This window comes from Macaca mulatta, chromosome 2, assembly GCF_049350105.2.
Source record: "Macaca mulatta isolate MMU2019108-1 chromosome 2, T2T-MMU8v2.0, whole genome shotgun sequence".
Lineage (NCBI taxonomy): Eukaryota > Metazoa > Chordata > Mammalia > Primates > Cercopithecidae > Macaca > Macaca mulatta.
The window spans coordinates 57,272,636-57,299,679 of NC_133407.1; the positions used below are offsets into that span (position 1 = coordinate 57,272,636).

The following is a 27,044-nucleotide window of genomic DNA, read 5'->3' on the forward strand; positions in this document are numbered from 1 at the left end:
AGTCTATATTCTACATTTCCAGAACAATATCAATATTCTGACTCATTGTCACTTCATGTGTTAAAAAAATTTCGCATAGTATTTAACTTCAGTATCTTTAGGGGCTCTGAATAACTGGATTAGAATACAAGTTTTGACAACTATTATGTAAATTCATATTTCTCATCTGTAAAATGTGAAAAGTAGTGCCTATCACTTAGAGTTAATAGGAAGATTATATTTTCTGGGATAACGTACAGCAAGTAGTTAGCGATAATGGACAATTACATCATTGTGATATGTCAAAGTATATGTTCAAAACCTTTTATTGGAAAATCGTATTATTGTGGCTACATATCAGGTACCATGCAAAACTCTAGATAAAGATGAATCATACAGTTATTGCCTTCAATGAGCTTACCATCTAATACTAGCATTAGTATTATAAATATGGAAGAGTATATTTATGTCATAAATGTATATAAACATAAAAATACATACCCAGGAGGCTATTCTCAGATTTTTTTTTTTTTTTTTACCATTGGGGTGCATAAGCAACAAATTTAGACCATTGACAGGTATATTAACAACTGATTATTGTACTGTGTTAAAATATTCTGCTGTCATGGTATGAATTAAGTGTTATGGGAGCCCAGACGCAAGATACATCTGGACACTCTAAAGTGTAGCTCAGAATTCATCATTCAGGAAAATACAAGAACAAAATTTCCAGCAGATGTAGTAAGCATGGGCTTTGGGTAAGAAAAAGCTGTGCTGAAATACTGACTCTAACACTTTCTAGCTGTGTGACCTCAGTGTGTGTGTGTGTGTGTGTGTGTGTGTGTGTGGAAACACTACTACTACCCACCCCAGGGCTGCCTGAGGATCTTTTTAAAAAAGACATTATGATAATATTCATTAGTTCAGTGCAGTTCTCTTGCTGTAGGTCTCTTTTCCCCTTGTTGTCTAAGAAGGATGCTCCTAACTAGATGTCTCTGCACATGCCAGGCCAGCAAAGCACTGAAGGGTAACTGGAGTTTTGAATTCTTCTGTTATTGCTGCTCCAAAGTTGTTTGTGGTTAATACCTGGATTTTAGCCCCTCATAACCATTCACTTTACCTGGGTTTCTGAAACCTGCTGCTTACCTACATGGACTTCTGATCTTCTGTCGAGCCCTGAACTGTTGCTACTGACTATAAATGTTTCTTGGTTTTTGTACTCCCATGTTTTCCTAATCTTGCTTCTCCCTGCTTCTGGTAGCAGCACTCTCATTTCCTTTGGCAACCCATCTATTTTTCATTCAGTCTGTAAGGCTCTGGGACTCTAGCCAATCACAAAAATGTATCTTCCCCGCTAGAGAAATTGGGTCCAGGATGGAGTACAATGCAAGTCAAAGAGAGCCAGGTCCAAGACACTTATTGGCACTTAGCAGGGCACACTTTCTCCTTCTTCTAGATTTGGAGCTGAAGTTGCCAGAGGAAATCATTAAGACAGCACCTGACTGAGAGTGAAGCCAGTGGAGTAAAGTATAATCAAAAGACAGTAATTTAAAAAAAAAAAAAATTAGCTTCCTGAGGACTTTTTTAAGGGCCTGGATCCACCAATACCTGAAGCCAGTAGATGTGCTAGATTTTTCAGCATATAAACCCGTAATTCTTTTTCCATTAAGCCTGGTTTTGGGCTTCTATCACCTGCAACTGAAAGAGTCCTAATACCTCTGAAGTGTGTTGGCCAATGCAGTCTTCTAACTGACTTCATTTAATATTGGCTGCCTCTGCCTCTCTAAACTAAAGTTCCAGCTTACTGCCATCATCGACAACTGAATTTACTACAAAGTACAGAACAAACCCACCTGCTTTCTCAGATCTGTTACATCTATACTAATTGTGTCAATCTACACTGTGCTTATGGATTACTTCTACACTCTGAAGCTTATGGTAAAATCAAAATAAGTTCAATCCGTCAATTCTCTGTTTTTGAAGGGCACAGACTCTACCGCCTCATACAATCTTAATGCTACTACTACTAATAATAATAACTGTAAGAATAATAGCTGAAATTTATCCAACATCTGCTGAGTAACCAGCACTACACAATTAATGGGTTGTGTTTTGTGGGCTGCAATTATTATTTTTTAAAAATGGAGCAGGATGGAATAGAATCAAGTAGATTATAATGAAATGGAATGAAAAAGAAAATATCAGATTGCATCCAATAGGCTGGGCATGGAGGCTCACGCCTGCAATCTCAGCACCTTGGAATGCTGAGGCAGGCAGATAGCTTGAGCTCAGGAGTTCTAGGCCAGCTTGGGCAACATGGCAAAACCCAGTCTCTGCAAAAATGCAAAAATTTCCCAGGTGTGGTGGCACATGTCTTTAGTTCGAAGTATTCGGGAGGCTGAGTTGGGAGAATGACCTGAGCCTGGGAGGTCAAGGTTGCAGTAAACCGAGATCATACCACTGCAATCCAGTCTGGGCAACAGAGCCACCCAACTCTGTCAAAAAAAAAAAAAAAAAAAAAAAAAAGGCAAGAATTTAAGTATTGGTTTGCAAATTTTTATTTTCATTTATATCGTGTGTCTATGTGTGCATATATGTAACGATTTGCAACATGAACATATTTTCTAAATGTAGGTTGTGATGAAGGTCATTTGTCCAAAGTCACAAAAATAGGAAGTAAGAGAGCCAGCTCTGACTCCAGGCGTAGACTGCCAGCTGACTTTCAAAACCATATGCCACTTATGGATAAGGAAATTACGCTTGGAGAAATCAAGTCATAGGGGGAAAGTGATAATACCTACCATATAGAATTGTAAAGATTAAGTCAGATAATATAATTGTCTGATATATAACTGAGCATAATGAAAGTTAATATTATACCATTTCAGAAGATTTTTCATGTAACAATATATTAACAAATTTCCATTTCTTTAGTCTTTTACAACAGCATTTTAAATGCCTGCAATGTATTCCTTTGTATTTGCAGTTCTTTGCTTATTCGATCTGATACCATAAGACATTTAGGTTGTTTTCATCTTTTAACTACTTGCAATAAAAACTAACAGCGGCCGGGCATGGTGGCTCACACCTGTAATCCCAGTAATTTGGGAGGCCAAGGCAGGTGGATCATGAGGTCAGGAGATCGAGACCATCCTGGCTAACGTGGTGAAACCCCGTTTCTACTGAAAAACACAAAAAAATTAGCCAGGCGTGACGGTGGGCGCCTGTAGTCCCAGCTACTCTGGAGACTGAGGCAGGAGAATGGTGTGAACCATGGAGGCGGAGCTTGCAGTGAGCCGAGATCATGCCATTGCACTCCAGCCTGGGTGACAGAGTGAGACTCCGTCTAAAATAAAAATAAAAATAAAATAATAATTAAAAAAAAACTAACAGCTTATGGCAACATCTTCTGTATAAATATTTCATAGGATAAATTCTGAGAAGGGGAATAGCTAAGTCCAAGGGCATACATGTTGTAAACTTTACAAAGTTTAAACCAATTTACACTTTGCCCCAGCAATTGCTCTAAGTCTGGCATCTATAAATATGGGGTGTTATTTGTCAAGAGTTTTGAAACAACTTAAGAATCTATTTGTAGGGTAAGTTACTGCTGTCACAGTAAGACCAACAAACAACAAAGCTGGCTTTGTGCAAATCTCATTAAAGCATCCCCGTGCTTGATCTTCAACTTCCTTACCCTCATCTCCTCCCCACCCTTGACTCACTCAGCTTTACATCTCTCTTAGAGCACTCTTAGTTTCCTCACGTAAGTAACTATTGCTGCCATCATTGGATACACTCTCTGGAACCCGACAACATCTATCTCCTGACTCTATAGGAATTGAGCAGGATCTTACTCTGTTTCCTAAACACAATCATACTGAGTGCAACGACACTGCTTGACTGCTTTAGCAGACTCTGACAGGTATTATTTGTAAACACCCAATACTCTTTTCCATATCCCTTCTTTTAGCAGCATCCCTGTCGTTTTCCAGACCTTTGTTTTAAGGAACAGCCCCCTACCCTCCAGTTCCATGTGATACTAGCGAGGGCCCTTCATCATAGTAACTCATTCTCTCTCCTAATGAGTGAAATAAAGATCCAATCTGAACCTATAACAGTAGCATATTCTTCTGAACAGAGAAATTGGTATAAGGGACAGACACAGGACACATGAAGGGCCAATCAGAGTCTCTCTCTGAGCTCAATGTACAAATTTTGAGTGAAGAAACTTCTCTCCACGTGGCTACTAAACTATGATTATGACCTGTGGTACTGCTGGCACCTATCTTCCCCAGATGTCTAGAGAAAGTTGTCTGCTCCAGAAGTAGTCCAATACACCCAGAGGACAGAGATGAGCAGATCAAGAAATCTGATGACATCATTGGCCCTGCATTTAGCAGTGCTTGAAGTCAACACCAACAGACGTCGGAGTGAAAAAAAAAAAAAACAAAAAAAACCGAAAACTTGTTGGCCAAGGACAGTTTCATTGGTTTTCTGCTTCTAGTGATTAGAAGATTCCTGACTGGCATAGTCATAAAATGAGCAAAATTAACAATATATATCTTGAGTTTGGATTAGGGAGGCATACAATCCGGAAATATTATATGGTAAATAGGGCAGGAATGGAGTTGGGTTGTAAAATAATATAAATAATAGTAGTTGTAAGAGAATGATGAATGCAAAATAACTCTAAGAAAGATATTCATTTTTAAAGGCAACATAATGAATTTAAATAAAAGAGACAGAGAGTGGAGACTCAGCTATGGTTTCAATCTACCTCTAGACAGCTACATGTCCTTGGCCAATTCACATCACCTCTTAGGGACTTCATTTCCTCATCTAAAAATAAGTACACTGAATAGTTTAATTCTAGAATCTCGTATACCTCGAAAATCTAAGTTAACAGCCCAGTAAAGTTATTGTGCTATAACCTGTGTTTCTAGGAAATGCTATTTTCTGATTGGCTTAGGCCTAGGTTACTGTCTGTTGAAGGCAGCAAGGGTGATATTACACTGCACGTGGAGGTGTAATGAAGCATATTACATTTGCTTTATTTTACTAATGATATTTTTCTACTCACACTTAACAAGTCCAGGATTCAAATCTGCCAATTAAAACTATCATCTTATTAGATCTTTTAGTCCTTAATGAAGACAAAAGAATAATTTTCCATTTTTTGTAGTTTTATGTGCATATGGACTCTGCAGAGGAATTTCTGAAAAGTAGCTCTTGAACAAGCAGCTATTTCTTAGCCACAATTTACAGCATATTTGCCATATGGAGTCCAGGGTCAGTACTGGGTAAGCTCAATTGTTACCATATTGAGTGCATGTGCACAGTGGGTGGGCAAGTTCATAAGCAGGGCCTTAGACAATGATTGCAGACTAACTAGTCTAGAGGCCAAAGGGTACCTATGCATGCAAAATGGTCCAAAGAGGTCTGTAGAAACCTGGAAAATGCATGCCTTGTCTGAAGTAGGCAGCTGCTACTCAGCTCCAGTTTATTGTTGCCACGAGGGAGTGTGTGCTCAGCACTGCCAGAGAGAATGTCTGATTCAAGGGAAGCCAGAAATCTGTACTTTTTAATGCAAAATCTCCTGATTTTTAAAATATTGGCAACTTATTCAAAATTTTAAAATTATTATGCAGACCAACAATGTGTGGTCCTAACAAAACCCATCTGTGGTCTACCAGATTGTGACCTCTGCTCTAATAATTGTTCTAGAAGGGGTCAAACATTCAGAAGGAATGGTGGTAAGTCAAGGTCATTCATAACCTATATTAATTTTATGAAATGCTCAATGACTTCATCATCCATTAAAGTGGGTATTTTGGGACAAACACAGATGCCTTCTAAAATCACTGTGTGGTATTGTAATTGTGTCCTCACTAACCCCTCCTCTAATGTGTAATAACCATGTGGCTTGGGTGGAACTGATTCCAATCCCACCGCACAATAAGAAATGTATTTTATTTCATTTCTTGGTGGTGCATTTCTTAATGTAGTTTGCATTTGAAAACACTCAAGAAGAAGAGAGTTACAGAATCTATCACACACACACCATTTCTGAGAAAATACTCAAGTGAATATTACAGTTGACTCAGTAATATAAAAAATATGGAGCTGAAATGTCACTAAGCAAACTATAGTGACTATTTATAATCAGTCAAGGTTCTAGTTTGCAGAAATTAATTTAAGTTAATTTAACTAAGGTAAATTTGAACAGAAAAATAATCTATTGGGAGTATACTGGGTACTATATTATTTATCTATTGCTGTACAACACATTCCTGGTGATTTAAAACATCGTTTATTGTCTCACAGTTTATATGGAAGCACAGCCTCTCAGGTCCTGTGTCTTTGGATCTCTTGTACGTCTGCCATCAAGATGTCAGCTGGGGCTGCAATCACCTTAAGGTTCAATTAGGTATGAATCTATTTCCAAGCTCATTCAGGTGGTTGTTGGCAGGATTCAGTTCATTGTGGGTCACGGGACCTCAGGCCTCAATTTCTCATGAGCCATTAGTAGCCTCCCATAGTCCTCTGCCACATGGACTCACAGGGTGGAAACCACTGCAGCAGTCGCTGAATACTGCACATCTCCTCCCGCGCTGCCAACTCAGCCAGTTCTGAACTCTAGATACCCTCTACAACATTATTTAGAATTAATGTCTAATTAGCTATTGAAATAATCTGCAAATATTGTAAAAATTATGAAAGTATTTTTTAAAGAGATGTAAAATTAAAATAATTTATTGTAATCACAAATAATAATAACCTGAAACTATTAGAAGAATTAACTTTTTTATCCTACAAGGGGAGAATTAATAAATGATGGTATATACATAATTTTTAATCTTTTATTGTGAAAAAGTTCAAGCATAAACAATAAAAGAGAATATTGTTATTAACCCTCGTGTATCCCCATCCAGCACTGGTGATTATCAACATTTTTTTTTTTTTTTTGGTCAATCTTCTGTCATCTCTTCCATATACTTTTTTCTGGCTAACATATTTTAAAGCACATTCCAACCAATATAAATGATATGATATTGATGCTAATAAATAAGTGGCATTCAAAATTATTTTTTAAAAATTTAAGGCCATAATTAAATTTCTGTTTGTTAAATGTCTACTGTATGCCAGACATCTAGGCAAACATACAATGATAAGAATTTAATATAACTTTTCAAGCTAAATCAGTGAGTGTTTATGTGCTAAATAACACAGTTTAAAAATATACATAATAAAATTTGTGAGAAATTATACTAATAGATTGAAAAAACATCAGACAATCTATGTCTCTCAGTCTTCTACAGAACAAGCTAACAAATATAATATACATTATATAATTTAGCATTATATATATTGAGCTTTTTACACGTGGACAATGCATATTCTTTTCAAAATTCATGATGCATTTTATAAAAGGGTTTCTTAATATATTCCAAATAATACAAGTAATAAAGGCACGTTCTTTGACTACAATATAATAAAAGTAAATATTTGTATGGCAACAAAACACAAATAATAAATAAAAGTCCACTTATTAACTAGAAATAAAATGTACACTACTGAGTCACAGAAAGTCACAGCATCAATAGCAGACTAATTAGAAAGCACCAGTGACCTGTAAGCATGACAACACAACCTTTAAATTTATGAGAAGTACTTACACTTTACTCAGAATAAAATGCATACTTTTAAATACTTTCATTATCCAATAAGAATTAATAAAAATAAGGCCGGGTACAGTGGCTCACATCTGTAATCCCAGCACTTTGAGAGGCCAAGGCAGGCGGATCACCTGAGGTCAGCAGTTCGAGACCAGCCTGACCAACATGGAGAAACCCTGTCTCTACTAAAAATACAAAATTAGCCAGGTGTGGTGGTGCATGCCTGTAATCCCAGCTACTCGGGAGTCTGGGGCATCAGAATCGCTTGAACCCGGGATGGGGAGGTCGCGGTGAGCTGAGATCGCGCCATTGCACTCCAGTCTGGGCAACGAGAGTGACACTCCATCTGAGAAAAAAAAAAAAAAAAAAAAGAATTAATAAAAAATATGTGTCAATTATCTATTCATTGCCTCTCGGCTCCAAATTTACCCTTTGTGATTGCTCTGTAAAATGAATCTGGGTTGGTCTTTCAAATATTTTTTGCTTGCTGGCTGGCACTGAAGATTTATCAGTAAAGAGTGTTGGAGAGACACTGCAATAGGAAAAGGATCTTGCTTCCTGGTTCTGGTGTGCTTACAAGGCAGGTTCCTAAGAGAGTGAGTGGGTGGCTTTCTCCAGCACCACGCTCCTGAAGCACTCATAGCTTCTTGAGGGCTCAACTGTTGCAGTGCATGGCAGCCACAGCACCTAGAGGTTAGCAGCCTGCCAACTGCAGTGCTTGCAGTTTCTCCAATGCCAAGCTCTTACACTGCAGTGGACAGCAGCACTCAGGGGCCAGAAATTCTCCCACTCCATGCCCCAACATCCCCTTTGGGTGCTTTTGTAGCAGAGTGAGACATCTTCCTGTGAACAATTTTTCCTAGCATCCTCAAGGGCAGATTTTTGGCAAGTTTCAGAGAGCAGATTTCCAGCAAGTTCCACTGATGTAGTATCACAGAGACTTCTTTACCATCCAGTGAGCCAAGAGGGCATTCTCTCCAACAAGGTCAGGTGTCAGTCGCAGGGATGGGGCGGGGCAGAGAGTGGAAGCTTCTTGCTTGGGTGCTCTATCTCAACCCAGAGAGTAGTGGCTGTTCCTTATATGTGCTCTTCCTGTGTTTAGTGTTCTTTTTACTTCTTACCAGTCAATCCTTAATTACTTCAATGCCTTAATGTGGTTAATAATTCTTTATACTAAACCTTCCCTGTTCAAATTATGTGACTTATCTCCCTCTTCTAATTGGATCCAGACTGATACAAACTATTCAATTCAAGAAATTAGAAAAAGAATAAAACAAAAGAAAAACAGAAGACATTACTAGTGATAAAAAAGAAATAAGTAACGTAGAAAAAAGAGTCAGCAGAATTGATAAATACATATAAGAAACCTTTAAAAAAGTTGCCAAATTTAAATAGGCAAGCTTGTATGGCAATATTAATCAAATAAATAAAAGTGGCTGGGTGCGGTGGCTCAGGCCTGTAATCTCAGCACTTTGGGAGGGTGAAGCAGTCGGATCACTTGAGATCAGGTGTTCAAGACTAGCCTGGCCAACATGGCGAAATTCTGTCTCTACTAAAAATACACCTGTAATCCCAGCTACTCAGGAGGCCGAGGCAGCAGAATCACTTGAACCCGAGAGGCAGAGGTTGCAGTGAGTCGAGATTGAACTACTGCACTCCATCCTGGGTGACAGAGTGATATGCCATGTCAAAATAATAATAATAATAGTAATAAGAGTACACAAATGCAGAATATTAAAAATAGGACAGAAAATATAACAAATCTTAGAAACAGAGGTGATTAAGGCAGTTAAGAGAAGAATTCAATACATCTGAGAAAATGCAAAAACAAAAATTGATTCAAGAAATGCTATAAAATCCAAATACATAAATAACCCTGAGAGAAATATTAAAGAGCCATCGCACCAAAAAAAGCCTGGTTCAGGCAGTTTCACTGTGAAGTTTTCCAGTTTTCAAAAAGCAAGTGAGTCAGTCTTAGGCTCTTTAAACTGTTTCAGAGGGTATGGAATGAAGAAAAGAGTATCCTCATTGTAACACTTCTGTAGATCTCATAGTAAAGTACAGACAGTAATATCTGTGAGGCACTAAGATTAAGAGTAAACATGAATAAAGCAACTGATTCAGTGATGTGTACACTAAGAGAAAAGGAGGGAAAGAAACACTGTTGTTGAGGTGCCTATTACTAGTGCCAAAATACTACTGTAAGACATGCCGTCTGGGCAAAAGTGCCCCCAAAGAAAGTTTGGTTACTTTTTTTTTTGAGACGGAGCCTTGCTCTGTCACCAGTCTGGAGTGCGGTGGCGCGATCTTGGCTCACTGCAATTTCTGCTTCCCAGGTTCAGGTGATTCTCCTAGTTTGGTTACTTTTTTAAAAATAATCACAGAGTGAAATAGGCCTCTCTATAATATCTATATTAGGGGACAGTAATAGGAGTTAAAGAAAAGCTATGAGAAGATGATATGGCCAATCCACAAAGGAAGGGAGGGACAGGCTAAAACACTCACTCTGAGTTGAGCACAAGTTCTGGTGTGGTTCAAGAAAATACTTACTGAAACATTTGCTGTAAATCTGTATAGCAAGGAGCGCATTAACATAGTCAAAAGACAACAAGCTAGGAAAACATTTGCAAGCCATATAGCCAGCAAAAGCCTATTTTCCTACGTACTCAAGGTGTTCACATTGAATAAGGAAAGGATCAACTGCCCAACATAAAAATGCACAAAGGGTATGAACAAGGGGTATGAACATTGATGCATGAAAAAATATATGTAAGTAGTATATACACACATACACACATCAAAGCTTTGGCTTGGAAAATTTCCTTTTGCTTATCAGAATTCTACTTATCATACCCTCAAGAAAGGTTCTAGAGAGCTCCTTTAGCATCCCTAATTTGAATGCTCAGTGTTAATATCCCCTCTATTCAAAGGGAAATATTAAGGGTTTCTTTAAACAAATAACATCTGCATGTGAAAAAGTTAATATTACCCAAAGTGAAACCAAAATTTTCTAAAAGTGAGATCTAAAAGTCATCTATATCAACATCACCTGGATGATTTATAAAATGCAGATTCACGGGCTCTGCTGTAGCCCACAGAATAAAAATCATCTCAAGACCACAAGACCAGTGTAGTTTAAGCAGGAGTCGACCTTGAGTGCTTTGAAAATGCTTCTCAACCGGGCACGGTGGCTCACGCCTGTAATCCCAGCATTTGGGAGGCCGAAGTGGGCGGATCATGAGGTCAGGAGATCGAGACCATCCTGGCTAATACGGTGAAACCCCATCTCTACTAAAAATACAAAAAAATTAGCTGGGCATGGTGGCGGGCGCCTGTAGTCCCGGCTACTCGGGAGGCTGAGGCAAGAGAATGGCGTGAACCCGGGAGGCGGAGCTTGCAGTGAGAAAAGATGGCATCACTGCACTCCAGCCTGTGCAACAGAGCGAGACTCTCTCAAAAAAAAAAAAAAAAAAAAAAAAAAAGAAAAGAAAAGAAAATGCTTCTCAGGCAATTCATATGTTCATTTGACTGTGAGAATTCAGCCCCTGCAAATCAATAATAAATGTCTACCTTTGTTTTTATAGATTGTATAAGGTGTTTTTCACAAGCATTTTAAAATTTCATGCTCACATCCAGTCTGGGTGGCTGTCTGGGCTAGGAGTATTAGCTCCACTTTCAAAATAAGGAAATTAAAGTCAGAGAGATTTAGGGACTTATTCAAAGATTCACCTAGAAAATGGTAGAGCTCAGATTTCATTATATTTTCATGACCACAAGTTCTGTCTTTATCCATATGTAGAGCTCATACAAACCCCCTAAAACTCACATTTCTTCACATTTGCAGAACCAACTCACAGTGGTTCTTCAGAACAAAGTGACAACAACAGGTAGAAACAGCAGTAGTAAAGGATTGCAAGTACCTTGGGAACTCATGGCTCCATGAGGCAGAAGTTGATCTCACAGATGTGGAAACTGATGGCCAGATGGTTGAATGGTTACATGGCTGTCCCTTCAAGAAGGAAGGGTCAGGAACATATCTATAATAGGAGACAGCGATAGGAATTAAAGAAAAACTATGAGAAGATGAGATGGTTCAACCCACAAAGAAAAAATGGAGGCACGGGCTAAAACACTCACCCTGAGCTGAGCACAAGTTCTGGTGTGGTTCAAGAATAACTGAGCCAAAGACACTCAGCAGCAGAAGCAGCAAGAGCAGTATCAGTGACAATGACCCCAGGCCAGAGACAAGAAGCCAAGCATGTCACCCAGAGCCTCTGCCTCCATGGATTCTGTAGTTGGAGGACTCACATATTTCTGTAGCCCTTTCTTCCCAGATGCTCGAGAATCCCACTGCAGCAGAATTTGCTCTTGATCCACGGCCAGGCCTGTGAATCCCAGCATAAAGACCTCAGGAGAGATTCTGGTAGCCCCAGCTACAGACTTGCTCTCTGCTCCTTATGCTGGGGACTTTATGCCAGTGTCTGAGTGTTTCCCTGGCCCCACAGTCCACCTTGCATCTACATACCCCTTTAGTGACCTCTATATGTATCTCTTCCCCTAGAACCCTATAACACCATGTCCCTAGATGGAGCTGGCTTTCGGGATAGAAACCATCTCAGCACTGGGACATTTCTGAATTGCTAAAAGAGTCTGTCCACTGAAACAATTTGCTGATCCCCTAGGGAAGCCATTATTAGAACCTTATGACAACTATATGTTAATGAGTTTATCCATGTTTTTGCCTGAAGTTGCTGTTTGTTCATTTTAATTGCTTTGCAGAATTCCAAAGTGGATCTATACTATACTTTTAAATCCCTTCTTCTGATGGTAGATAATTGAGTAGTTTCCAATTTTGGCATGTAATAAATATTGCTTTTATGCTAATAATGAATTTTTATTTCATATACATGAAATTGTTGTATAATCAGGTTTAGAAGATAATGCCAAAGAGTTATGTAAAGTAGACTACCAAGTTACTCTCCTACAGGAGAGTTCCTGTTGCTCAGGATCCTCACCAACAATTAGTATTGTGAGACTTGACTTTTTTTTTTTTTGTATTTTTAGTGGATATGGGGTTTCACCATGTTAGCCAGGATAGTCTCAATCTTTTTCTCATGATCCACCTGCCTCGACCTCCCAAAGTGCTGGGATTACAGGTGTGAGCCACTGCACCCGGCCAGAGACTTTACATTTTTGTTAAACTGCTGATTGTGTGTTTTTTTTTTTTTTTTTTCATTTCTCTCATGACTAATGAGATGAAGCACTTTTCATATGCTTTTGGACCATTAGGATTTACTCTTACCTGAAGAGTGTACTCAAGTGTTTTGTCCATTTTTCTAATTGATTGTAATGAGTTCTTCATGTATTTTAAATACTAGTCTTTCGCAAACATTTTCTCCCATTCTGTTGCTTGTCGTTTTATTCTTTATGGTGCCATTGAATTATTATTATTATTATTTTTTGAGACGGAGTCTCACGCTGTTGCCCAGGCTGGAGTGAAGTGGCGTGATCTTGGCTCACCGCAACCTCTGCCTGCCGGGTTCAAGCGATTCTCCTGCCTGAGCCTCCCGAGTAGCTGGGACTACAGGCGCATGCCACCATGCCTAGCTAATTTTTGTATTTTTTAGTAGAGACGGGGTTTCACCATATTGGCCAGGCTGGTCTCAAATTGCTGATAATTATTTTTCAAAAATATATTTATAATGAAATTTTACACCTCAGAAAATGATTTGTTCTTTCATTTTAAGAGACTAGGGTAATGATTATTTGGAGGAAAGGCATTAGAAAAGATTACATATTCCATGGCATATTCTTCTGTAATGCTTGGAGTTTTATCATGATTATGTATTCCTTCATTCAACAAATATTTACTGAGCACCTAATGTATGCCAAGAAAGGCTCTAGGTCTTAGAGATCCATTACTGAACAAAAGAGACAAAGACTCCTGGCCTAATGGAATTTACAAAAGAGGACTCTATATTGCTTTTATTTAGAAAAAAAAGCTACAAAAGACTCTGGTTTCTATCACACTTTCATTTTGCACTTTCAAATATCTATATATAAAAACAACATGGCACAGAACTCAGAGTAAATACTTGAAAAGATAAGCAAAAGCTTTTGGTCAAGAGTTGCTATTGATTTTTCCCTTATTTCAGCAGCAAATTTTCCAGAAAGCACACTAAAATGTCAGACCCCAGGCCTCTCAAACATATAATACAAAACCATATAAAATGTTTATTTTAAAACACCTTAGTGTAATGAGCCATCTTAAATCAATGATGCAGGTAGTTTAAATGTGAGTCAGATTCTGGGCTGGCTTTGTCTATAGTAATGATATTTAAATTTCATTTTGAGTCAGTGATACATACACAAGGAAAAATAAATAGATGAGCATGTACGATATATGGAATAAATATATCTTGCTTTCATTCAGGATCCACCTCCTCCAACCCACTCACCCTCCACCACCACAGCCAGAGTTAGCAGCTTCTTGTGTGTTCTTCAGAAGGTGTTGAATTATGTACAGACACATAGGGATTATGTATGTAGTTCTATGTTTTAACTGTTCTGTACTGCCAGGTTAATTCTGTGAGCGGAGGCTACAGATTTGGGGGATAGGAGCTTGTGATATCAAAATCACAAGTTCAGAACTGGGCCAGGTGAAGCTGAAAGGGGGTCCCTGAAAAAGCCTCTGCACTCCCAGGCTGGCACCCTTGCTGGTGCAAGCAGCCTGAGAATTGCTGGGATGCCGCATGAAGGTGGCAATGCTCTCCAGTGGATCCCAGGCTACACCCCTCCCACCTCAGCCCAGGCTTCGGAGTGAATATTGATGTCGATGGCTTCACTTCACCCCTTCTGTCCTCAAAAATAAAATGACTGCTGATGTCATGCCATATCCACTTCCTTCTTGATTTCTGGGCACTTCCCTCTCCTCGCCACCCACCATTTTGTCTGTGGGATGTCACTGCCCTTCTGTGCTCAACCCCTTCCTTTGCCTGTCCTACATTCAGCATAGCTTTCCTGAGTGCAAACTTGAAGCAATTTCTTGTCTTCTGTTAGTTCCTGCCCTACCCACACCTTTGGTCTCCTATGCTTCAGGCTTCTTCACAGGCCCAACAGCCAGTGCTCTGAGAAAGGTGTCTAGGTCTATAACGTCATCAGCCTTGGGGGATCAAGTTAATATATACAGTGCATATGTTACAAATATCCCTCTCCCCTGTACTAAAAAAGTCTCTCCAAAATAGGATTGCCAGTTTTAACTTTAAAAAAATGGGATGCTTAGTTCAATTTCAATTTCAGATAAACAAGTGATTTTTTAAGCATATATCTGATGCAATTATCTTTCATCTGTATTTAATCTGCCAGTTCTATTTCCAAACCAGTTGAGCAGTTAAATTAAACAGTCCTTCTAATCTGCATGTCTTTGAAAAACAAAGTTCTAATCCTCCTTTCAATGACTGTGGCCCATACACAGCAAAATGTCCCACCAATTTCAAAACTGGGCATTTTGAGTAGCCTTGGGTCAGTGCAGGAGGTATTTCAAAGCGGTTGCTAGGTGGCAGACCTCAACCCTGGAAAGCATTTTTCACATTCTATTAGTACTGCTGGGTGAGACTAGCTTGGTAGTCAGCCCAAATGTGTATGATTTAGAGAGCTTTACTTTGTTACCATTTTTTCTTCCAATTTAAAATCAATAGCAAAACCAGGTTCAAATAGCACATCTAAAAAGCTTTGTCTTTTGAGCCAAATGCCAGAATGTCTAGGTAAACACAGAACCAAGTAATCACAGGCTTCATTTATTTCAGCTATTTTTCTCTGCTGGACTTTTGAGGCAGATAAGACTAGATTTCTTCCAAACAGATCTGGGCAGGAGAAAACTTGAAAGTACCGGCCGGTCTTAAGTATCCTCACATGATTCTTGATATAAATTTACCTGGAAAACAGAGTGGACACAACAGATTTGTTCTTTTAAATCTTGAGTTTTTTGCAAACATTAAACTGGTTGTACAAAAGGAACAGTGTGACATACCTTTGTTCAAATTACTTAACAAACTTCATGAAACAAGAATTGTGATTCTACATGCTGTCTTGTTAACCAGCGAAAGAGCAGGATCCAGGAAAGGACAAAAAAGAAGAGAAATAATCAAAATAATAGTAATAGTGATTATAGCACCTCAACCCAATTTCCTCAAAAAGTACCAGAACCCTTAGAGCATGTTGATGCATCATGATTTCACCATTAAGATAGCATTAAGAGCAGACTCTAAATTAAACATAACAAAATTAAATAATACCTGCATCTTTGTTCAATAAAGCATTCTCTTTAACTGTCTTACATCTTCCAGGCATTCAGGGATGGGAACAAAGCAAATAATTACAGAAATTAAGAGCTGGAAGGAATTTTACAGTTTTTTCACTGGTGCTCAGATTTTGCAAAGAAATAATTTAAATGTCTATTAATAGGAAATTTGCTAATGAATCATGTACTATTAGGTGAAACGATATGAAATTCCTGATATTTGACTGTTTTTGACTTACAAAAATGGCAATTTTATTTGATCTACCTAACGTTCTGCAGTTATTAAAAATATATGGTAGTTCTATAAGTATTGGCATTAAATGAATTGTATTTAAGGTAAATTGTAAGGAACAGAGGAGTGTTACAGGGTGCCAGTGTGTAGCATGTGTAGGGATATATATGCTTACTAATGTCTACCATACATCTGAATTTATAAAGTACAAGAAACTGTTAACAGTGGACGCCTCTAGCGGGCCAACTTGGAAACTAGAGACAAGAGTGACAGAGATATTTTTACTTTTACGCAGTCCTAATTTTTACTACATGCATGTATTAAATATTTTACAGCAAACACAAAACAGAAAACAAAGCAACAAGGAAATCACTGTTTAGAGAGGTAAAGCGTCTGTACAAACCATATTGTGAGCTCATACTAGAACACGTTGAACAAAGTGGCTGCTCAATTGCTTACCTCATTCCTACAATTCAAAGAACAAAAGCGAACAGCTCTTGGTGGCTGCCAGTTGTGGGAGCCACTCTATACTCTGACCTCACGGTTTACCTGGGATCTTAATTACTCTAGTTAAATGGGGACCTTCCCCCTCAAAACATGGTGTCACTGGAGGTTCAATGCATCACCTTTCAATCATTCTCACTGCGGTTGTGGGTGAACAGATTGCATGCTGCAGGCAAGCGCTGGGAGCAAGAAAGAAGCCCTTCTCCACCTGGTGAAGTCTTCTAGCCATTTGCCTTCCATCTGGCCATGGAGAGTCCTCGGAGTCATTTTCAACAAGTCCTAACCCTTTTCTCATTATGATCTTTACTCTTTATCATGGAGTTAAAAATAATAGAATTTTATTCTAATTATTTGCTGTTCAAGAGGGGGAAAATAAATTAGAATTCAGTTTTTTGTGCACTTATCTGGTTAGGTCTCCCCTACTCTTTGCCCCCATCCCCATTTCCTACTTTCCTACAACCATTAGACCGGCCACATCCAAATTATTCTAATCTATACCAGTGCTTCCCAAACTGTGCTTGAGAGGAGGAAATACTTCATGTTGCAGTTCAAGAAACTGTGGTCTTAGAGATTAAATGACTTGTCTTCATTCCAACAGTTCAAAAGTGGTAAACACAAACTCAAACCCAGCTTCCTGATGTCTAATCAAGTGTCCTCAGTCTTGAAACTAAAACTGTTTATTTCTCCCTTATCGTCCATCTACTGCCCTATTTTTCTCCTTCCTTTTACTGTCACAATTCCCACCATTGCAGTTAAGTTCCTAGACTGTTTTCTACTTGTCTTCTCCATAAGCCCTGCCAGCTGGGTTCAGTGCCCACCAAGACTGAAGGTGCCAGTTGCAAGGGCACTAAGTGAGCAGCATCTTTAGCATTCAATGCTATCTAAGGTTGGTCTTTCCTGATATACCATGGCAAGAATCATCTGCCTATTTACTTCATCACTGCACCCATAGCTAGCTGAGGGCGAGGTACCAACCACGAGTTGAATAAATATTAGGTGACTGACAGGGCTGCTGATATGACTTTCCTTTCGGAAACTTCCTTTCTCAGGCTTTTGTGGCTTTCTTCCTACTTGGATGACATCCCTTCCTCCACCTCCTTTTCCTTATAACTTCGGGCATTTTCACCAATTGATCAATCTGTCCATTACTGAAGCAATACTGGAGATAAAGAACCAGTCTGACGTTGGGGTGTTTATATTATTTGTAAAAAGCATAAATACATAATGGAATCACAAACAATATAACAATATAGCGTAATAATCATGAGCCAGGCTGCATGGCTTTTTAACTCTCTGTGCTATACTTAATTTTCTTGTGTATAAATGGATTATGGTAGTAGTTCCTACTTCATAAGGTTGTTGTGAGGATTAAATTATATAATACAGTTGAAGCACTTCAAAGAGGGTCTGTATACTGTAAGTGCTCACAAAATGTTAACATGTAAGATAATATATAAATCATTAGTAAGTGTTGTAGAAAGTCTCCTTTTAAGAACTTTTTTCCCAAAGAGATCTAGTCAATTTTCAAAACCTGTTTTTCAAGTATCCTCTCCAGATTTTTCTTTATCATTTTGACTTACCACTCCATTGTCTCAGGAATCACGGGGATATTACCCTGTTTAGGACATTGAAGATTTGAGAAACGGAGAACAGGAGCCTCAAATAACAGCCAGCATCAACCAGCTGTAAGGCATGAGAGGGGGGCTTTGTCCTCCTGACCCAGACAACCCCACAGCTGGCTCCCTGCTGCCACATGAGAAAACCTAGGTGAGACCTACTGAAGAATTGCCAAGCCAGCCCACAAAATGGTGAAAAATAACAAATAATAGAAGTTGCTATGTTATGTCACTAAGTGTTGGAGTGGCTTGTTTCACAGCAAAACATAATCTAAATATCACTATTAATCCAGCCATGCAGAGTAAACATAACATTTTGGTGAATATTCAAAATCTAGGCATTATACATATACACAAATATGTTTTATATATTTAGAAGTAGTTTTACATACAGCTATTTGCACTTTGTAAAACTCAAAGTAGGATAGTTTGCATAGTGTGTATTAAAACAGCTTTCTAAAAAAATTTAATCATATATTTTGAATTTTTGTATAATTATAATTGCATATAATTATTTTTGGTGGTTGCATTGCACATCATGGTTTATTAGCCAGTCCCTTGCTGATAGATATTTAGCCTGTTGCTAACTTTTGGCCACCATAACAAAAGGTTTATTTAAGTTAATCAGTATTTTGGTTAAGTATCATCTAATTGCTCTTCAGAAAGATGTACCAATTTACATTCTTACCATGAATGATTCAGAATTCTCTTTTGTCTGTGCTTTTACCAACAGTGAGTATTGCCTTTTTAAAAGACAATCTTGTATGGGCGCTGTGGCTCACGCCTGTAATCCCAGCACTTTGGGAGGCCGAGGCTGGTGGATCATGAGGTCAGGAGTTCAAGACCAGTCTGGCCAAGATGGTGAAACCCCATCTCTACTAAAAATACAAAAATTAGCTGAGTATGGTGGTGGACACCTGTAATCCCAGCTACCTGGGAGGCTGAGGCAGAGAACTGCTTGTACCCGGGAGGTGGAGGTTGCAGTGAGCCAGGATCGTGCCACTGCACTCCAGCCTGGGCAACAGAGTGAGACCCCATCTCAAAAAAAAAAAAAGACAATCTTTGCTAATCTAATAAATGAAAAATTATCTCATTACTTCTTAAATTTTGTTTTTATTATTGGGATTGAGTATATTTTGATGTACAGTGGACACCCTTCTCCAAAATGCTTATTCTTACTCTGTTCATTTTACAACTTTTGTTATCTTATTCTTATTAATTGTATGATATAGCCATTTAACACTTTGTCATATATATTTATTTATATATTTTAATATATAATATGTATTTTTAATATATAATATATAAATATTTAAATATATGACTATTTATATTTATATTTTATATTTATATTTATATTTTATATGTATTTAAACATTTTTCTCTAATTTCCTTCTAACAGAAGATTTCCCTCAAAATTTTTGGGTTTATGTGGCATTTCTCAATGCACAAAGGCTAAAATGTTTAAATTGTCGAGTCTGTCAATGTTTTGTTTTTTATTTCTGACACTGGTGTCATCATATTCATTTTTTAGAAGATGACAAAGTTTAAGTATCTTCAAGGAGTATGTATTAGTCCATTTTCATACTGCTAAAAAGATACTACCTGAGACTAGGTAATTTGTAAAGGAAAGAGGCTCAATGGACTCACAGTTCCATATGGCCAGGGAAGCGTCAGGAAACTTACGCTCATGGCAGAAGGTGAAGAGAAAGCAAGAACCTTCTTCACAGGGTGGCAAAAGAGAGAAGTGCAAGCAGGGGAAGTGTTAGATGCTTATAAAACCAAAAGATCTCTTGAGAACTCACTCACTATCATGAGAACAGCATGGAGGAAACTGCCCCATGATCCAATCACCTCCCTCCATAAACACATGGGGATTACAATTTGAGATGAGATTTGGATGGGGACACAGAGCCAAACTGCCAAATCGTATCAGAGTAGTTAGTTGTCATTCAGGTAAAATCTCAATCCCTCAGTCTCTGTTGCATAGCACATTCTATTCTCACCAAATTCAGCCAAATTAATATCCCACAACTTCTAAATGCAAACTGTGTTTTGGTGAGCTTAGTTTCTTGCATGTTTTGATCCCTGGGCTCTGGAGTATTGTAAAGAAAAAGTTTAGGATTCTGATTCAACCACTTATCAACAGTATGAGAAGAGATTTTTGGGCTTCAGCTTCACATTTAAGTAGGCTTAAGACTAATGTGTGATTAACTTACGTGTAACAAACAACACAGCTTAACATACAGTTGGCACTTAATGAATATCAGTTCTCCAGCCATCTCTCCATGTTTTTGCTTATCCTGGGACATCTTTCTGTGACATCATTCTCCTCTTCTCCACCTTGTGATACTTTACCTACCCATCTGGGCCAGTTTTATCCAGACTCCTTCACAAAGGTTTCCATAGAACAGAGAGCTTACTATGCATCTTATACAGCGTGGGTGTCTTACATTACTATTTTAATGTTTCAGTCATGTTTCCATGAGCCAAACTGTAAGGTTCAGGAATGTCTGTCCTAATAATGCTTGGCACTTGAATGCACCCAATAAATATTTGTTCAATGTATAAACAAAAGGTGCATGGGATGGGATATATTGGAAAACTGGACATATATTGTAATAAGACAAGCTAACAATTTGTGTTTAAAAATTAGCCTAATTATTGTGTTTGGGACACAAAATTTGTGACCAATGTGAATTCATTTAGTAAATGTAGCCATATATATCTTGCATTATACCATTGAATATTCTGATAGTTCTATATACCATTGGAATATACCAGTGGAAAATATCATTACAAATATTCGACATACTGTATTTCTTCAATTTCAAGAACAATTTGGTACCACATGCTAATTTCTCTGAAAATGGGATGTATCTTACTAACAAATAAACAGCCAGTGGTCAGGTGACAGTGATGATATAGTTGGCATTGCCTATATTTGAACATGGGCATAAATGAATTGTCATCATTTCTACTAAATTCTATGAAATTTAGTCCTACTGTGTCAAAGCCACATGCCAAGAAACACAGTTGAAGGCAGGAGAAATTACCAGATATGACAGATTAGGTGAAAGAAATTTCAAAGCAAAGAGAGGTTGATATAACCAATTCATGTTTCATGCAAGACTATGGTTGAGGCATGAAACTACAATTTGTGAGAAGCTTTCTCCTGGACATTAATAGAGAAGCTGCATAGCTTGTATTGATATACAATTCAGCTGAACAAGAAAACTATGTGTTTAGTCAAATGGGATAGTGCCAGTATCACATTTGCAGAATGAGTGTCATTGTCTAGGAAGCAAATCCCAGAAACAAGACTGGAACATCCTTTTAAGAAACGGTGCAGTATCAACGGCACTGTGTGGAAAAACTCACATAGGAATGCTTTTCATGAAAAGGTATTCAGAAGAATCAGGCTCAATGTTCGGGACTTCAGTAAATTTATTTTGCTTATATTTTCTTTCCCACACATACACAGTACTAAACAAATCTATGTATAAGTGTCTAAAAGTACCCAGTAAGTATAAAGTAAGAATTCGATATGACATAACATTTTGTCTTAGTTTAATTAGCAGCTCTTTTCCTTTCTTGGTGGAACATATAATTGAAGATATCTTAGATTTGAATAGATACCAATACATTGAATAGGCACCAGGCCTGTGAGTTTGTAAACTTCCCTCAGTGAAGGACCACAGCTTGGTGTTTTGTTGTTGTTTTGGTAGGTATTTTGTTGTTTGTTGGAAATGAGGTAAGAAGATCGTATGAAGTCTTCACAAATATCGGTTACACTTGTTTGTAGAGGCAACATAATTTCAAGAAAAGCCACCTTCTCACATCACCTTTTATAGCTTCTTAATATAGGTCACAGGTTGTGTTTTGAATTAGGTGAATACTCCATTTCTCATTAGGTAACCACTTTTGAAATTAATTTATTATATTTTTCCAACATAACAGCAGTACATGTTGGTATAGAAAACACCTTATATTAAAAAAAAAAAAGTCTATATATCTACGCCTGAGTGTGTAATCAGCCATATGTCTTCCGCCCAATTTGGAAAATTTCTTTTTTAAAAATTTTCTTAGGCCAGGAGCGGTGGCTCACACCTGTAATTCCCAGAACTTTGGGAGGCCAAGGTGGGCGGATCACCTGAGGTCGGGAGTTCCAGCCCAGCCTGACCAACATGGAGAACCCTTTCACTACTAAAAATACAAAATTAGCCGGACGTGGTGGCACATGCCTGTAATCCCAGCTACTCGGGAGGCTGAGGCAGGAGAACCGCTTGAACCTGGGAGGTCTGGAGGTTGTGGTGCGCCAAGCTCGCGTCATTGCACTCCAGCCTGGGCAACAAGAGCTAAACTCCGTCTCAAAAAAAAAAAAAAAAAAGGTTTCTTATACATTTTTCGATGCCATTTATTCTTTTCTTTGTTTATGAAAATGTCTCAGATCAAAGTAATATATCTTCATTGCACAGTATATTTTGTAAGTACAGAAAAATATAAAGAAGCATGAAACATATTATCCTTCATCTCACCACCCAGAGATCACATCTTAATATTTTTGGCCATTGCATTCAATTTAGGGCAAAAACAGGCAGCGTAACTTGCACACAGTGGATGCTCACTGCATCCCTGCTGAATGCATGAATGCTGAAAGAGAACTTGGAGAAGGGCCCATATGTCTTGCTAATAGAATCAATTACACAGCTCTTATGGTCTAAAATTATTTGTCTTCTCAAGTTTGCCTGATTATTGTCACACAGCAGGAGACTGGCCAAGACACAGCCATCTTTCTACTATTTGGCAACCAAGCACTTTGGAAGAAATGGTCACTGTTTTCACTTCATTCCTGTCATTCATTCACTCATTCATTAAATAAATATTAAGTGCCTACCATGTGCCTGAAATACGGAGAAAAAAAAAAACAAAAACATGACCCCTGCCCTCATGGAAATTACCTTGTAAAGACAAAACAGACAATAAACATAAACACATAAATACATATATATAATATACAAAATTTGACAAGTGCAGAAATAGAAGAGAACAAGTGACTGGGAAAATAAACGGGGCAATGGTATAATTAAGGAGTGGACGCTGCCTTTCTCATGCAGTGTCAAGTCAGGTCAAGAAGGAACGAAAGGGAAGGTTCTGAGGCTAGCAAACTTTGAGTGTGGCCAAAAAAATAATGAAGGAGAAAGTGATGATGGAAAGACTAGGCTGAAGAGTTACGGCAGTAGTGCAGTGTCTTCTTGTAAGCCATGGTAAGGATTTTGAGTTGTAGTCTATGTACTGTTAGAAACCAATACTATTTTTGTAGTGTAAATTGAGCTTATTTTTCATAGATAGATTTCAAGATTCAAAGCATACAAGGACCAAAAATAATTATATGGAAACTCTCCCTCCCTCCGGTTTCCTAGTCACCCAGTTTCCCACTTCAGAGCTGCCAGTCTTTCCTACAGAAAGACTCTAGGCACAAACAAGCACATCTATCTGTTTGTAACATAATGCATGCTCAGCAGTGAAACAAGCCCATCTGATTAAGACCACCTGAATGCTGAGTGGGCATGACTCTGCGTTAGAATGCTGCGCTACTACCCACGCGTCTCACAAAGTCCACTCCGCCGCGCGTTCTGTTTCAACACACCTCCGGGATTCAGGGCTTCCTAAGCTGCAATTCAGCAGGACTCCCTTGCTTGTTCTCACGCTATGCCCCTGGCAACAACCCCGCGCGCCTACACTCCAGTGCCGCCGCAGCTACTAGTCCGCAACTTCCAGCCCAAACGCTGGAGCTCAGAACCCACCTCAGGTGCGCTCCTCTGTTTCCCAGGCAGACTGGGGCTGATTGCAGGCGCGCGGGGGCGGGAAGACAGCTTCTTGCTTCTGGCTGCAACGGAGGCGGATCTGGGCGGGGCCGAAACGGGGGCGGGGCCAAGTGTGTGGGCGTAGTCAGGCGTGGGGGCGGGGCCGGTGCCGCGGTCGGCGGCAGCGTTCTCTTAAGCTCTCGCGGCGGCGCTTCGGTCCCGGACCCGGGCCACCCACGGGGCAGTGGGTGCTCCTTGGCCCCGGACATTGCAAGTCCCAGAAGGTAAATTTGCCTGGGAGCCGCGCATCTGGAGCACGAGGGTACCCACGATGAGGGCGGGCGGCTGGATGGCGACAGAAGGGAGCGTCCCGCGGCGAGTTTCCCAAGAAAGCTGAACTCGTCCCAAGTTTCTTGTGCCTCGGCTTGCACGCAGTGAATTGGTGGCGGGCTCGTTTGGTGCGGGTGGTCTTTTGGCGTAGGAGGGACGCGGAGTTGATTGGATTAATCCATTTGGGCGGCACCCCAGATTTCTGCCTGGGACCGCGCACCGCAGTGGTGCAGTTTTTGCCCGAGAAAGGGCGGGTAAGTGCGGTGCAGTAGTGTCCTGCGTAGCAGCAGGGGGACCGCCGGACTCGGAGCACGCGAGTCGGCCAGGCGTCCCCGCCTATCCGCAGGCACAGTTTCCTAACTTCTTTCCTCTTTAGGCAAGACTGACCCGGTGTTGCTCCTACCGGGGCTGACTTCGAGGCCCGGCTATGGACGGCGAGAGCGAAGTGGATTTTTCTAGCAACAGCATAACCCCTTTGTGGCGGAGGCGGTCGATTCCTCAGCCCCAGCTGCTGGGCCGGAGCAAGCCGAGGCCCCAGTCCTACCAGAGCCCCAACGGGTTGCTAATTACAGATTTTCCGGTGGAGGACCGAGGGACGCTCCCTGCAGCGCAGACTGTCGCCCAGGTGCCCACCGACTCGGACAGCAGGACGGTACATAGGAGCCCCCTGCTTCTGGGAGCCCAGCGGAGAGCGGTGGCCAATGGTGGGACGGCATCCCCGGAGTACAGGGCTGCCTCTCCTCGACTTCGACGGCCCAAGTCACCCAAGCTCCCCAAAGCGGTGCCGGGAGCCTCCCCGAAATCCCCAGCAAATGGCCCGGTGACCTTGCCTGCGCCGCCGCCGCCGGTTCTGCGCTCTCCGCGGACTCCTAACGCGCCCGCCCCCTGCACCCCCGAAGAGGACCCGACTGGGTTGAATGCCAGCCCGGTGCCTTCGCCCACTGCATATGGCCTTGCCGCTAATAACAATTCTCCTGGGTCGGGTTCACAGTCCAGCCAGAAGGCTAAGGAGCCCGAACGGGGGCTCTCTCCTGCGCCCCAGAAAAGTTCTTCAGAACAAAAACTTCCCCTCCAAAGGCTCCCCTCCCAGGAGAACGAGCTCCTCGAGAATCCTTCCGTGGTTTTGAGTACAAACAGCCCCGCCGCCCTCAAAGTGGGGAAGCAGCAGATCATTCCGAAGAGTCTGGCCTCGGAAATTAAAATAAGTAAATCCAACAATCAGAATGTGGAGCCCCACAAGAGACTCCTCAAGGTGCGCAGCATGGTGGAGGGCCTAGGAGGACCTCTGGGTCACGCAGGGGAGGAGAGTGAGTTCGATAACGACGTGGATAGCCCAGGGTCTCTGCGGAGAGGCTTGCGGTCCACGTCTTATCGCAGGGCAGTGGTCAGTGGCTTTGATTTTGACAGTCCTACCAGTTCGAAGAAGAAGAACAGAATGTCCCAGCCTGTTCTGAAAGCAGTGATGGAAGACAAGGAGAAGTTTTCCAGTCTGGGAAGGATAAAGGTAAAAGTGGGCAGGAGTGTGACACGCCATTCACTAAGCCAAAAGTAAATGTGTTGGGGGTGGGGAGGAGGAGCATAGAGAAAACCCGAAGAAGTCATTCCCTTTTAATTCTGTGTTTTGCTGTTGATTACTAGTGTACATCCAGCTCTTGGCCACTTTGATGCTGGCCGGCACAGCCGAGTTTAGTGCAGCTTTGTTGGAAGAAGTGAAATTCATCACCTTTAAATTTCTAAGCTCAGGCAGAATTGGGGGGACAAGAGTGAAATATGGCAGATTATTGGCTGAATGAGTCTTGACCACTTTTAAAAGAGATAGCTGAAAGGGGGAGGAGCATGCTCAGACCCGCACTCTGCAGTCAAGTTGTCTGGAGTTTGCTCAGAGGTTTCCGTCAATGGTAGCTGTTATCACAGCTGATTCAGAAAAATGCTGATTCCTGTTTGAGTCTGTTGATTATTTTTTTGCTTTTACTTACTGAATTGTTTTTTGAGTGGTTACTACACACTTGATGTCATTCAGGTAGAATGTGAATTTGAAAATCAACTGCCAGGATCACAAAAGACACAAATCTTTTGTCATCTTTTTTGTTGCTTGTTTTTGTCACCATGGCCTATGGTTGTGTTTTATTCCCGTTGTATGCCCATTCATCCTTGAGTGCATTTAACAAATTGGCAGCTGAAAACTTCAGGTTAGGGTGACACTGTTGTGGTATTGCTCCCCTGTATTGTCCCATTAGCTGCACTTATTAAAATATTGCCAAATATGACATAAAGAAACAGGGAAAACTGAAGAGGGATATTTTGGAGTGTATGCTGCCTTCCGCAGAAACAAGACAGATCTCAGCAATAGGGCAGAGATTCTTTTTGGCAGCCACATTTTTTCTTGGTTAATCAGAGCACTGGAACCAGTCTATATAAATGTCACATATGCAAAACACAAGCAAGCCTGTTTTATTTTAGAGCCCATGGTCTTAAAGAAATTACATAACATTTTATGTGTTTTTTCCAACTCTGCAAGTATAGCAAAGTTCAATTTAACAGTGATGGTGAATCACGAGTAGTAAAATGAGCTGACCTGCTAGTTATTTGAGGATTCTC

At 40.1% G+C, this 27,044-nt stretch overlaps 2 protein-coding genes and 1 long non-coding RNA gene across 6 annotated transcripts in view; 1 reads left to right on the forward strand and 2 right to left on the reverse strand.

The window, feature by feature from the left end:
- Nucleotides 1-6,829: 6,829 nt before the first annotated feature.
- On the reverse strand, nt 6,830-24,823 carry LOC106997051 (uncharacterized). 3 transcript variants are annotated; one of them, XM_077994163.1, is made up of 3 exons: nt 24,117-24,823; nt 11,579-11,695; nt 6,830-8,004 (listed from the first exon to the last, which is right to left on the reverse strand). In XM_077994163.1, exons 1-3 carry the CDS (start codon nt 24,383-24,385, stop codon nt 7,914-7,916), a joined length of 477 nt encoding a protein of 158 aa, XP_077850289.1. In that variant the 5' UTR covers nt 24,386-24,823; the 3' UTR covers nt 6,830-7,913. The 3 variants fall into 3 exon arrangements, 1 of the variants encoding a protein (XP_077850289.1); XR_013414530.1 differs by lacking the exon at nt 24,117-24,823 and adding an exon at nt 11,967-12,075 and having other exon boundaries at nt 7,866-8,004; XR_001443159.3 differs by lacking the exon at nt 24,117-24,823 and adding an exon at nt 11,796-11,929 and having other exon boundaries at nt 7,866-8,004.
- Nucleotides 13,614-24,043, reverse strand: LOC106997052 (uncharacterized). The gene is made up of 3 exons (XR_003727166.2): nt 23,960-24,043; nt 15,688-15,741; nt 13,614-15,591 (listed from the first exon to the last, which is right to left on the reverse strand). It is a non-coding gene; the product is annotated as an uncharacterized LOC106997052 (long non-coding RNA).
- The window catches only part of ARHGEF26 (Rho guanine nucleotide exchange factor 26), a 137,984-nt gene continuing 135,239 nt past the window's right edge, over nt 24,300-27,044 (forward strand). For both annotated transcript variants that reach the window (XM_015131841.3, XM_077994162.1), the window contains exons 1-2: nt 24,300-24,400; nt 24,823-25,950. In XM_015131841.3, coding sequence (XP_014987327.3) covers nt 24,874-25,950 — 1,077 coding nt within the window. In that variant the 5' untranslated portion in view covers nt 24,300-24,400; nt 24,823-24,873. The remainder of the gene's footprint in view (nt 24,401-24,822; nt 25,951-27,044) is intronic.